Consider the following 14,332-nt stretch of genomic DNA (forward strand, 5'->3'; position numbering starts at 1 on the left):
GCAAGGCATATCTGAAAGGCAAGCCTGTCTGGAGGACTGACGCCCAAACATGGGCAGGTGTGATCTGAGCAGACCTTACATTGCGAGGCTGTCCAAATCTGAATAAAGATTAACACAGACGAATAAACGGCTCATAAACACAGGGGCCGCCAGGTGGGTGAGCCTGAAATCTGTCTTACTGTCGGCGTGAAACATATAAAGACTAATACGAGTATAAATATGGAATAAGGCCATAAGCCAGACACTGTCGGTAAGGGACCTAATATTTCCTGCTGTTTTTCCACACCCTTATCAGACTCTCACAGGTTCGGATTTCTTTACTTCTCCCCTGAACCAGTCAGTGATAAGGTAGATTCCCGGGGATTTTCTGATGATAAAAAGATACAGAAGTGTTGTAGCATCCCCCCTGTGATGCTCACTGTGTTGTCTTATGGCAATCTAACTGACCCCATCTTTACATTATGGTTTCCGGTAAGATCTTGACTGCACCGCTTTTATGCTCTCTCTGCCTCTGCTGCTTCTTCCGGGCCTTGCAGAAGAGGACTGTGGGAAATTCTGTTCACTGTCCGAGCTCCAGTGGGGCCCTAAAAAGCCGTCTGACTAATGCGTGCCCCTGTCTCTAGTTTCTAAGCTGGGTATGGAAGCAAGTGCATTGAACCCAACTGGGAAATGTTGTGTGGTCATACTGCTGGAGCTGAGCACGATGAAGCCCCCATAGGGGAGATGACTGTGGGGCCCTGGTCCCTGACCCAAAGGGCCGCTGGGCCCAATGCCCATGCCGGTCCCCCACGTCAGGCCCACTGACAGACTCTCACGCTGCCTGTGCTCAAAGAGCCACACTGTATTTATCACAGCAGGAGGACAGCAGCATGCTCTCATAAGGCAACAAACCGCCATTGTGTATTTGGTAGGTAACTGTCAATTCCCAGATTCCCACAATGCATTGCTATCTCGCAAGAGTCTGCCAAAGAACACAATGCCGAAAGCTAAGATGCCCAAGCCGCACTGGCCGTGTTTATATGTGGAAAGTGCCCTTGGAGGGTCCTGTCTCCCCAGGCCCTACCTTCTGGTTTTTGCCATGCCGGTAGATCATCCAGTCTTCCCCGTTGGTGCTGACCTCCAACTTGAATGTGGTGACAAAGTAGGACCTCTGTGTGTCCTTGGAGACGGCGCCCTGCGTGGCGATGCCGGTCAGAACCCTCAGGAAGCTCAGGTCCACCTGCCGCAAGGAGGACAGCAGTAATGACTTTCGTAATCTTTTTCTCAACTTTGATCAAGAAAGTGTTGCCAGACTTCACCCCCCCCCCCCCCCCTGCCAGAACACACTGGAAATCAATAACAAAGACGGTGATCTCGCTGATCTCTCTATTCCACTCCTGGGGGGTCTCTTGAAGGTGCAAGGTGACAGAGGCTAGTAAGCATCTTGATGGCAGCTCTCACTCCATAATCCCACCATGCCTGGAGTGTCACATTAACATAAAAGAATAAAACAACGGGGAAGAGCACATGTCCCCCCTCGTCCGTCTCAGAGACAGCCCCCCCCAGAGTCACTGCTGCCGAGAGCAGAGATGCACCTAGACACAGAAATCAATAACGCAGAGCGCTGCTGCTAACTATTTATTACCTGGGAAGCAGCCTCATCCATCACCTGGCCGTTAGTGTCAGCGGCACCGTGCCCCGCCGCCCCGCGCCATAACGCCTGCCAGCTCAGAGCCAATCGGCTGCCTGCCCGTGGCCGCACGCGGCACAGTGTTCACCAGAGGGATTTTACATCCCTGCCACTGTGGAAAGGCCCGAGAGAGTCGGGGATACAGAGGGCAGGTGAGCATCCTCACAGGGATCACGAGATACTCGGGGCTCTCTGACAGAGAATGATAAAGCTGCTCTGCTAAAGATGTGAGCTTCCTGCTGATGCCTGACAGTACAGCTCAGGCGCCTTCAGACACAGACACACACATGCACACTCACACACATGCACCCTCACTCACTCACACGCACCTTCACATGCACCCTCACTCACAGACACATTCACAAACATACACTCACACACACGTACACTCATTCATTCACTCACTCACACCCTCGCTCACTTACACACTCATTCACACACACACACTCACTCATACGCACGCTCACACATGCACACTCACACTCAGTCATTCATTCATTCATTCATTCATTCACTCACTCACACTCTCACTGACCCTCATACATTCCACTCACACACATGCATATTCACTCACTCATTCTTTCAATCACTCACATGCACACCCTCACTCTCACACTCAACTCACATTCACTCATGCTCATTCTCTCTCACTCATTCAGACTTTCACTCACACTCTCATTCACTCTCACTCTCACACAATGCCACACTCACAATCACTCACTCATGCACTCACTGATTCACTCACTCACTCACCCACTCATTCACTCACTCACACTGACTAGTGGACAGTTCATGTGGACACTAAGAGAGCATGCTAGCATTTATAGAAGCTCCTTGGAGGGGGGCAGGGTACTCGAGATTGGCAACACATTACAGCATGTGGGACTCCAGGGGTCTGAGCCCAGGGAATAAGGCGCCTCTAGTGAGTTCAGCATGCAGGACCCTTGTGGCTGCCAAGCCACCCCAGATACAGGCTCCTTCTCTCTCAGCCACCTGGAATCCTAAGAGGTTCCATTTCTCTCAGAGGTTCCTATGCACCACTCACAACATGCCTTTGGCTGTGACGGAGGCCCACCTGGATGTACTCCTTGATGTTGTCCTCGCTGGGTGTCCAGCCATTGTCGTCGTTGTTGAGTCGCGCCTGCTGGGGGGTCCAGCGGCCATCGCTGAAGGAGGACGAGGCTGTGATCTGGCTGTCTGAGATCTTCCTGGACTCCATGCCAAAGGGACTGCTGCAGTGGAATGCTGGGATACAAGGGAGGGGGGACAGTCACAAAGATCCCCACAGGAGGTGCCGGTGGGGGGCAGCGGCGGATGACGACACTCACTGTCACTGACTTCCTTAGGCGTCATGTTATACCGGGCAGAGAAGCCATCCTTTGCCACAGCCATGTCCGTGTGGAAGGTCAGCGAGAGGATCCCCGTGGACGACGTGATCTCGGGAGGGGCCTTCGTCCCGCAGTAACGCCCGATCAGGGGCCCCACTACAGACATACATGACATACGAGAACTCAGAGCATGGGCCGCAGTCTGCCAGAACTCAGAGCATGGAGCCGCGGTGTCAGAACATGGGCCGCGGTACTCCAGAACTCGGAGCATAGGTTGCGGCCTGCCAGAGCTGAGAGCATGGGCAAGGAGAAAGGAGTGAGACACACCTTCCAGTTCTCAACATGCTCAGCACAAGCAGCTTCAACCTGCTTCAGCCCAGTTGTGAAACATACAAGGCAACCCTGGAGTGGGGCATCTACAGAACCTGAGAGTGGGGCATCTACAGAACCTGAGAGTGGGGCATCTACAGAACCTGAGAGTGGGGCATCTACAGAACCTGGGAGTGGGGTATTTACAGAACCTGAGAGTGGGGCATCTACAGAACCTGGCAGTGGGGTAACCTGGGAGTAGGGCATCTACAGAACCTGAGAGTGGGGCACCTACAGAACCTGGGAGTGGGGTATTTACAGAACCTGAGAGTGGGGCATCTACAGAACCTGGCAGTGGGGTAACCTGGGAGTAGGGCATCTACAGAACCTGAGAGTGGGGCATCTACAGAACCTGGGAGTGGGGTATTTACAGAACCTGAGAGTGGGGCATCTACAGAACCTGGGAGTGGGGCATCTACAGAATCTGGGAGTAGGGCATGTTCTCCAGGTAAGATCACATGACAATGGACTTGGCTTAACAAGGGGTGATTGGCTTCCTGTTACATCCTATTCTTGGGATTAGAAACACTTTGATTCAGTTTCCTATGTCCCCTTTCTTGACCTTGATTTAATGGCCCGTCCACATCGACATGTGTGAGCCCCATGTCTCCGGCTGCAGTTTTGACTGCCTGGCATCAGGAGGCCCTGGACTCCAGGGTCATAAATTCTCCTGCTGCTCGCAAACATCACAGACACAGGAATCGAGGGCGTTAAAGGAGCCATGAAATAAGTAGGAATCGATCGTGGCCATTGATTTTTCTTTTGAGGAGAAGTGGATGCTTCAAAGAGGCTCTTGAGCAAATGGCAGAAATAAGTCTCTTTATCGACACCAGGGATGGTTAGCATATCAAGAGTAAGTGGCCGGGAAACTGTGGACACTCTGTGGAGCACCTTCTGCACCCCGGCCGCTGGTCTCTGACCACAGTGTTACGTTTCCACAACGCAGGGCAACGCCACTGAAGACATCCGCTGAAGTGCTGGGTAATAAAGGGGGTCGTCCTCTCAAAGTGGTGCAGAATCCCTCAAAATTATAATCAGCCCAACACCCAAAGAAGACAAGATGTTCTGGGTTTGCCTCCGTATGAGTTGAGTCCTAGAGCACATTCATTCACGCCAGTGTGTACTGTCTAAATGGAGGCTAATGCTCCTGCCCCAACACCTGACCCTCCGCCCACACACAAGCACGCAGACGCATGCACCACTCCAGGCTAAGATCCCGGCCTACTGTTCTTTTAGCTTAACGCTAACAGAGCACACAGAATCAGCGATGAGAACAACCATGAGACACCATCTAGCCACGATGGTGTCTCATGATGGGGGGGGGGGGGTCTGTCAGTCCGTCACACAGATGCACAGCTGAGATGTCGCCTCTTAAGGTGGCCGTATACTTTTAAATGACATCCAGACGTAATTGAACACGTCAGCGAGAACAATCTGTCGCATGCTTTACGCTGCCACCTTGTTCGTTCGCTGTCGTGCCACAACCCTAGAGGGCACAGAATGTTTCCGATGCGGCAGACCCACGTACAGAGTGCAAATAAATGACATAATACACATATTGTGGCGAGTATGTCAGTCACGTCAATAAAGGAGGTGGCAGCTCTTTTAAAATGGAAGTCGCTCCCTTTATTAACCCCCACTATTGGTTTAATGCTAGAAGCGGCACAGACAAGGAAGTCAACAATTTAAACAGCATTTGGTTACATGCTGACACATGAATTCCACAACAAACATTACATGGATATGACATCTACTATTATTAGAAATACACATAATAGTTTACAGATACGCATGGTGCGGTGCAAAATGTGCCGGTAACTAAATAATTAGTTCCACTGACCAGCCCCGCAGTGTCACATTTATGTCAGCCAATCGTGGACAGTGGGTGGGATCAGAACAAATGAAAAAGGTGGCCTCAGGGACAATGTGCAGGCGGTGCAGTGCCATGGCGATTACCGCGGTGATTACAGCTCATGTGATGTCGTACTTCTAAAATGACATTGATTCTGACGATTTTGTCGAAAGTGTACGGCCACCTTAAGTTCTAAAGATGCCGGTAAAACACTGAGCAGGCATGGATCTCTCACGGGGATCCCACTGCCCGGAACTCACCCTGCGGCAGGCCATCCCACACCTCCAGCCAGTCATATTTGCACTCCGCCTCCACCGTGAGCAGAGGGTCATTCTCCAGGTCGAAGGTCAGGAATGTCAGGGTGACTTCCAGGCGGGGCGGTACGATGATGATGAAGGTGCACTCCAAGTTGTGGGGGTACTTGTCCGGGTAGCCTGGGGACTCGATCACGCCCCATGGACTTGTGAAGTTCTGGGAGCAGTCCGAGCCTGCAACAACCCAACAGCACCCCCGGCACGGGGTGAGGCCACTATTAGTCTACGCAGCTCTGTGTGTGCGGCTCTAAGAAGATGATGGAGTTTGTGACACCCCTCCCAGGTCCCAGGCATCTCAATCTAAGACACTGTCCTCGGGGATCCCCCTAATGTGCCCCGTCTGACAGGGAGCTAGGAGGCACCAAGAACCTGGACTGTCTGGGGTCCTTGAGGACCAGATTGAAAAACACTGCTCTAAGGAACCCTGTGCTGAAAGGATCCTTCACCAGGAGAAGATGCCTGAGCATCGACACTTGCACAGAGATGACTGACCCAGACCGGGGATCTTAGGCCAAAAGACAGGATGGCATCTGACTACTAACAACAAAACACTGTAAAGTCTGTCTTTCTTAGGAAACGGGGCATCACACTTGCGCCTCTTACTAGACAAACTAACAGGGTGAGATGGTGTCAGGAGGTAGGTTTCTGGCACGTTCCGTACCCAGGCCGCCTGTGCTCCTGTGCTCTAATTCATATTTCAAACTTCTGCTCGCGTGAGCCAGATGGGCTCCTCAGGAGAGCGGGATAAAGTAGGACACGTTCGGCAAACAGCCTCGAAATCCCCAGCTCCTGTGTGGGGTGGGGGGGAGCCTGATGAAATAAGAATCCTGGTGTCTTTGCTCCGCCACAACTCAGGAAGCATTCAGTGTATGCCGTGTTTATCCTGCACGCATGCACAAATATCACGCTGCCCAAACAAACCCTCTGCCACACGCCAATCCGGGGACAGTAACAGCTTCAGGAAAAGGGGGCATCAAGTCTGTTTATCACTTACAACAGAGCACCACCAGCGTCACCTACCCCATCTGCTTCAAAGCACACACTCCCAGGAACACACACACATGCAATTTCTCACAGACTCATACACACCTAGGCACTAGTCGGAAATGGACGCATGTGGGAGTGCATGCAAGCGCATGCCCCCGCATGCAAGCCCTTACACTCAGGCACTCCAGCAGATTAACAGGGACGGTGTTTACAAAGAGGGACAGTTCAGAGATGGAGAAAAAAGGACAGAAGGAGGCGAGCAAGAGGGAAAGGGGCTTGTTGACAAGGGCTGGAGTGTATGAGTGCGTGAAGGGCAGCATTAGGTATGAGAAAACAGCCAGTAATCTGGGGCTCTTAACTCTTAAATAACTGTGATGTCTCAACTATTTATACTCCACCTCACAGCTGAGGCCCTGTGCAGGCCTCGCGCTCTCACTCACATAGGGAGGCAGGCAGGCTGCCCGCTGGCCCCCCATGGCCAGAAATATGGGGGCGGGGGGGGGGGGTGATGAGTTCTCCGTGTGTCCTCCTCTCGCCTTCCGTTAGTGACATCCACCCTCATCAAGCGGCACAGAGCTGATTTCTGCGAACTCTATAAGTGGAAGACGCCTCACAGGCCCCAGGCCCCGTCTCTGGGGGGGGCTGACCTCAGGAGATACGTTCCAAGGCAGAGCTGCACTGGGGCAGGAAGGGGGGGGGGCTTACCTCGCCCTCAGCCCTCGCATGCAGCTGTAAATAAGCGTCGAGATGAGACTGCCTACGCGACGTGGCTCTTAGCTTAGCTGCGGCTAGCAGGGTGATCAGCCTGCTTTTGACGGGCTCACGACTGGCCTATGGTCACCCCTCCGGGCAAGGCAGGCAGTCTCCATTTGCAAAAAATGGTAAAAACAGAAAGATGCTTTGAATAATAAATAATATTAGTGCGATGCCCGTCACCCAAACTGCATGCAGCACAGCTAGGCTGTAGGGTCTGTTATGTCTGCAGTCTGTGAGTTTTGTGAGGTCTGTGTGGTCTATGTGGACTGTGTTGTCCATGTGGTCTATATGCTTTCTGTGTGGTCTGTGCAGACTGTGCTGTCTGTGCAAACTGTGCTGTCTATGCAGATGGTTCTGTCTGTGCGATCTATGCAGACTTTTCGATTTGTGTGGTCTATACAGATGGTGCTATTTGTGTGGTCTATGCAGACTGTGCTGTCAGTACAGTCTATGCAGACTGTGCTATCTGTGCAGACTGTGCTGTCAGTGCGGTCTGCAAGGTCTGTGCCAGCTCAGGCAGTCTGACCCCTGGACCCCACAGGCTGATAATCTGCAGCCTTCTCATCAGTTCACATGGATCACATGAAAATGCCAAAAAAAAAAGTTCCAGAGTTGCTCCTGCAGAAGAGCAGATCTCCGCCCCTGGGGCCGGCACACCCGATCCGCACATGCCCAGCACGCATTTGGAGAGGGGTGGCCTCTCAGGGGAGAGTTATGAGGATGCTGCTATATACTGGATGTGGGAGGTCTGGACGGTGTGAGGAGGCTGCTCTGTGTGCACACCGACACGATGCTACAGTACTACCAGTCTGCCTCTCTCCGCAGCACTAAGTATCAGTGTTTAACAACTTGGAAAATTGGGAGAATGGGGGGAAAAAACACCCCAGCCTTTTCACATTACCGCTATTAATACGCAGTGCATAAAGTGCACAAAGATCACGCCCTGCTTGTGACAAGAAGGGGCGGAGCCTGAATTAACATCTAATCTGCTCTTCTCAGGTTCCAGAATGAAGCTTAAAGGAAAGCCCCTCCGGAATGCGCCGGAACAGCAGCAGCTGAGGGGCATGCAGGGGGCTTGTCCTACTCCAAGCTCTGTTGCTCCACAAGTCACCCCACAGTCGCCATGGCAACAGCATCAGAGGTAGGTGACGGGCAGGCGTGGTCGAGGGGTAAACTAAAGCATGACTAAACTGGAAGGATCCCGGTAATGAGGACAAATAAAGCAACGTGGCAAGTGCTCTCTGCACAGGCAGCTCCCCTTTTCCTTTAGCCCCCCCCCCCCCCCCAAGACGACAGGGAAATGCACACTGCACATGCACACTGCACTGACTAAGAGTGCAGGGGGATGGGTGTCCTTAACTCCACTCTGCTCCCTGGCCCAAGACACCTCTGGATGGGTTCCCCGGAGCTAGGGGGTAGGAGGTATGAGCGCAAGCATGCACTCAAATGGCAGGGATGGATCAGAGAGCAATCCACTCTGGTGAAGGGGCCCAAAAATATCATCTCCAAAGCCATCCCGGGGTGCAGTGGAGTTTAGCAAAGCATCTTGATTTCCTGTCAGAGAGGAAGGGCAGGAACTGATGCAACCCCCCCATCCAGGGCGGCCACTCTGCACTGTGTATTTGTATAAGATCCAATCACAGGGCGAGAGCACGGCAAGCTGTCTGCTCTCGCCACACAGGCGGCCAGAGCACCAGTGTAAATAAACACGCGTCCCTGGGGAGGCTCGCTTTCTGGCTCTGCTTGGCTTTCTTCCACCCCGTACTTGTAAACAGTGGTTTTCGGAAATATTTGACAAGAGTGTGACATGCTAAAACAAACAGCGGCGCCTTTGTGCGTCAGTGGGGAAGACGTGGAAGTGGCCCCGGCGTGAGGACATGCTCATGTAGACGCCGCTTGCAGTGCGGACTGAGTGCAGTGCAGTATTACTGACGCCATGGTAACCACATTCACAGGGCACCTGATCTCAGCGCTAGTCAGAATCAGACTGTTTATTGTGGCTTATCCTGGAGGCCACGTCACACCTGCTGCAGCGGCCCTGGGGACTCATCTGGCTATTAGTGAGATCACCATCCCTGAGATGCAGGAGAAGCCCTCCTCCATCATCCAGCGCCCTACAGTGCCTCTTTCACCCCTTTGTCCCTGAGCCACAAGGGTGACATGCTGTAGGCTGACTCTTAGCATGCTTGCTCAGTAAAATCTGTCTAGTGCACTCGGGGAAAACGTTTTTGATGCACCAATCAGTGATGCCCTGGGGGGGCAGCAGTACCAAATGCAGGAAGTATTCTGTCCTGTTTATTCCTGGGCACTAGCAGCTTTCACCTTTACAGCCTAGACAGAAACCCTCACCAGCAACCAAATAAACATGGATGCCTCCCAGAATGCATCTTGGATAAAAACCCCAACAGAATGCTAACAACCCTGATCAAGGGAAACCTCCAGTGAGACTTGAAATTACAGCCTTCGGTTTGGTCAGGAAGCTCCCTCATCAAAGAATTTCATACTTTAACCCTTACCTATCTTTAAGATCTCATAGCGCAGTGAGAATCCTGCTCCCTGGTGGGCGTAGTCCGAGACAAACTTAATGTGCACCACAGGTCCAGACGAGATGAGGGAGGGCGGGGCGATGTTGCTGCAGTGCTTCCCCAGAAGATCTGCTGACTCCGAGTTGCCGTCCCGGATCTCGATGAAGTCATATCTGTGCCGGGACAGATGGGCAAAGGGTCAGCAGAGGGCAGCAGTGCAGCAGGTGGGATCAATCCGTCCAAATCAAAGCTGGTGTGACCTTTGACCCATGCTGACCTTCAGCGCTTGCACAACAAACATTAGATTCATTCCTGTCAGCTCTGATGGGATTTGGAACCAAGACCAAAGACACCTGCCTCTCCCAAATTACCGCTGCTACATTTTACCCAAAAGTAACCCACCGCAAAGCTCTGCGGCTCCCAGTCCGGGCCAGGTCCCGGTCCCCGTTTGACTGCGTAAACTTCAGTCTGCGTTTGATGGGACTTTACGCTGTTTACAGCACTGCATGAAGGGTGTGTTTTCCTACAGGACAATATTACGGAAGTACTCCTCGACATGCTTCTCTGCTTTCTGCCGGCATGCCCAGCTCTGATGTTTACTGCATGGCTGGAGTGCCGCTCCAGAGCAGAGTCACAGGTGGTGCTCTACTGCGCCCAGGTTCGGATAAGTCTGGCATGATAAGGAAGGCCTGTGCCGTACACCGGGCTTGCTGGAAGGCATTCTGCAAAGCCTGTCTGCGCCACACAGCTCGTGGCTTGCCGTCGCCACGGTAATGAGCGCGGCTCTTCTCCTTGTGTCTGTTTTCACATCATCAACAGCGTTGCCTGGGGAGGATTATGCACAATGAGGCCATGGTCAGACAGAGAGTGAGTCTGATCTCAATTAACTTTGATATAAACACTTAGGTTACGTGCATCTACAATTTCTCACCTGACTGAAACTGATGGCATTTTTTTTTCAGAAAACAAAACAGCGACAAAAAGGGTGGAAACACGGGTTCAAAAGAACCGCACCCCTTACTGGCAGCGAGCAGGGAACGGTGTCGCACTGCTTTCCTGATGTTCTTTAAAAGCTGGCAGAGGAAGGACAATAACAGACACAGGCCTACAGTTTACTGAGGCAAATGAACAGACAATGGAATGCAGAGGGCCAGCAACAGCACTCCACTGTCACGCTAATAAAGCCAATTTCAGCTACATTTGGGCAGCAGACACGGGACTCAGAGCCAAACAGAGATGCCGGATGGGATATTTAAGTGGCAGGATATGCATTTTGTGCCTTGCTGTGATGTTTTGATGAAAGTCACATGGATATGAACACACAGCACTATCGGGCCCAAAGGCAGGACCCAGATGGGGGGTAGCAGCCCTGGGCTCAGACAAAAAGCAACAGAACCGAGGTCGGTGCTCACATAACTGCCAGCACCACGTCACTCTGGGAGCTGGGGGAGGGGGTTACGGAAGGTCACAGAGGGGCCACTATGCTCCAGCAAGATGGACTCCAGCAGATGCCCCTTGGCTGGGTGTTGATAAACAGGGTCACTGAGTAGGTAGCTGATAGAGCAGAGCACTACAGTGCTCCCCAGCCAGATGATACGTTCCCTGCTACCTCCCTGCTCAGCGGCGCCGCCCTGTTGGGTCAGTGGTCAGGGCTGCAACTGGGGGGGTTTGGGAGCAGGATCAGATGGCCACACGCTCTGCTTGATCTGCATTCTCCCCATTAATCCAGATTCTGTCTATGGAACAATGGAGGTGTCCTTGCAGGGCCCAGACAACAGGCGGGCACCGTGCTCGGTATCCATGGCTGCCGCTGGCACATGCCAGCCTGGGCAGCACGAGCAAAAACCTCCAGGCTGAATCCGAAAGGTGCTTGAGTTTTAATTGATTTCTTTGTGGCCTGTGGGCTGCTGTGGATTGGAGGTGAAGTGCCGGCGATGGAGGATCGATGTTAGTGTATCTCCATCAACTTCCCGGCGATGAGACAGAGACTAGCCAGGATGGGTCTGGGTTCAACTCCCTCTGTCTCCCTCCTCCTGCAGAACAGTGTGTCTGGTATGGCAGCACAGAGAAGGTAGCAGATCTGGGGAGTCCATGCACCAGGGAGATCAAACTATTTATTCAGCAAGGAAATTTCTGGTCGATACCGATAGCTGATTATTTTGAAAACTGACACCGATACAATATTGATTGTTTGGGAGGTTCTGCTTAAATACGTTTAAAGGCATACACTACCCAAACTAATTAAAAAATAAAAAAATACATTCCTAAATTATGAAAAGGTATTTTTGGTAGGAAAACGCTGACATACGACAGTTCCAGAGCACTAGTGATGGACAAAATGACGCTTCATGAAGCATTTCAAACAATAACCCCTCCATCCTTTATCCTCTCCACCTGCCGCTTGCAGCATGCCATCAGCTCGCCTCCATTCAGGTGAAGTGCTCATAAATTTCCATTTATTATTTAATTTCATGTTTATTGTTTTTGTATGTGTGCTTTTTTATGAGTGTATTAGTTTTATATTGATTATTAGTGCTTTTTATTATTAGTTAGGTAGGTAGAGGTCTGGAACGGACATTATTTCTAATGGGGAAATTCAACTTGGACCCCGACCAAACCACAACTCAACCAGGATTCTGAAATGAATTCATGTTCCAAGCAACTACTGTATTTATACATTTGCACACATCTTTGAATTTATAACATTTATAACAGAGAAGGGCTGATCATCAAGTGTGATAAACACCGTCATTTTCCAAGTAATATCTTTTGATTTTGCGCTGTCCGCATTGAACTTTATTTTGCTATCAAATGCTTGCCGTACTGACAGATTAGCGTTATTCAGCAGTACTGCAGCCTTCCTTATTAGAATGGATTTGTTTCTCGAAAACTCTTCATACTCTTCACTCTCTCGCCTTCAGGTGAGCAATCAAATTTGTGTTGAAATGGTTCAGCAGACCCTCCGCGTGAAATTTTAGCAGAGCAATATTTGCAAAATGCATTTCTAATGACGTTTAAATAATTCCACACTGCAGACATTTTTCTAACCATTTAGTATGCAGGTTTGCAGAGCAATATGGGTCATCATTTTAAAGGGAATTATCGGCAGTAAAGATCGGCTCATTTTTATTCATTGGCCAATGACTGATTGTTGCTATATCAGCCGATACAAGATAGTTGGCTGATAGAATCGGTACATCTGTAGAATAAACCCATCCTCAGATGCCTGTGACACACTGCAATGACTGTCGCACAGAGCATCCACTGATGGGGCCCTGGCAGCTTCGTATTCGGCACAGCAAAGGCAGACGAGGTCACGGCCCACCTCCATGACGGTAGGGCTGGCTTTAGGCGCGTGATTACCCTGCTGTAAACGCCCAGAATGACAGCCAGGTGCCTGATTTTAATTAAAGCACAGCCCGTCCTGCTAAGGTAAGTTCTTTTACCTCTCATCAGCGCTGATATTTATCTCTTAGCCTGCGCACATCTTAGGGGATCGACTGTGTCTCTGTCAAAGTAAAGCATGTTGTTAGTGATGTCAGGGGGCCTTTTCGGCAGCAGGACCGAGGCCAAGGTCCCTGTGGTGCCGGAGAGGCTCTGCCTGTGCGTTTCGGTCAGCACAGGCAGCCGGCCATGCGCATGCTTCCAGCCAGGATTCCCGGTGCTATAGAAACGACAGCGTCTGCCCTGGGGATGGCTAGTGACCATCTAAGTGCCTCTGAAATATTGAGCAGACGTTGGAATGAATCCCCAAATGACTGACACAGCTGCCGCTTACAATCCTTCCCGAAAACAAATGCCCACCTTCCCCCGTCTGTCTCTCACCCACAGCCCGTAGGCAGAAGCCATCACAGGAGAGGTATAGACTGTGGTTTGAGTCCTTTACTAGGGGTATTAACCCAGGGATCTAATGGCTTTCAAATCCTTCCTCTCATGCTATTGTTTCCTGAGGAAAATATCTATTACTAGGGCTGTAACTGACTGGCCACAAGGGGATTTGATTCGATCATGATTATTGAGGGAACAACTCAATTCATCAATAATCGTTAATCTTTTATCATGGCTGGATTTGATTAATCGATAATTTTGATAACCTAAATTCAAACATTTTTATAACTTTGCTGGAAAAAAAAATGGCAAATATTACCATGGAAACTTAATTACGCACTATTAAAGTAATACAAAAAAAACTGAATCTCGGAACATTAATCTTTACTGCCATTATGACAAGAAAATGGCTGATCGGCCACTGCAATCATCTCCCCTATTTCAGTAACTGCGTCTATAGCACTTGGGCTACTAACTTCATATATTAATATAGATTAAATATTTTATCCCGCAAAATCGATTTTGATCAAAGCATTGATGCATCAATGCATCTTTTTCCCAATATTGAAGGTATTTTATCCTCAAGTCCAGGTTTTGTTTATAATGACAAATTTCAGCTGCAAAACCTGTTTCACCACTAAAACAAAGCTAAGTGCAACAGTGACAGATTATAAAATACAAAGCTCATGGCAAACTTTGGACGT

The 14,332-nt window shown here is 50.6% G+C and overlaps 1 protein-coding gene across 2 annotated transcripts in view; it reads right to left on the bottom strand.

Moving 5' to 3' along the window:
- Window positions 1-14,332, bottom strand: part of nrp2b (neuropilin 2b) — a 69,646-nt gene that overhangs the window by 33,216 nt on the left and 22,098 nt on the right. For both annotated transcript variants that reach the window (XM_072714808.1, XM_072714810.1), the window contains exons 3-7: window positions 9,792-9,973; window positions 5,479-5,706; window positions 2,998-3,153; window positions 2,745-2,914; window positions 1,064-1,219 (exon numbers count right to left, since the gene is read on the bottom strand). In XM_072714808.1, the coding sequence (XP_072570909.1) occupies window positions 1,064-1,219; window positions 2,745-2,914; window positions 2,998-3,153; window positions 5,479-5,706; window positions 9,792-9,973 (892 nt within the window). The remainder of the gene's footprint in view (window positions 1-1,063; window positions 1,220-2,744; window positions 2,915-2,997; window positions 3,154-5,478; window positions 5,707-9,791; window positions 9,974-14,332) is intronic.

Source organism: Paramormyrops kingsleyae, chromosome 1 (assembly GCF_048594095.1).
Source record: "Paramormyrops kingsleyae isolate MSU_618 chromosome 1, PKINGS_0.4, whole genome shotgun sequence".
Classification (NCBI taxonomy): Eukaryota; Metazoa; Chordata; class Actinopteri; order Osteoglossiformes; family Mormyridae; genus Paramormyrops; species Paramormyrops kingsleyae.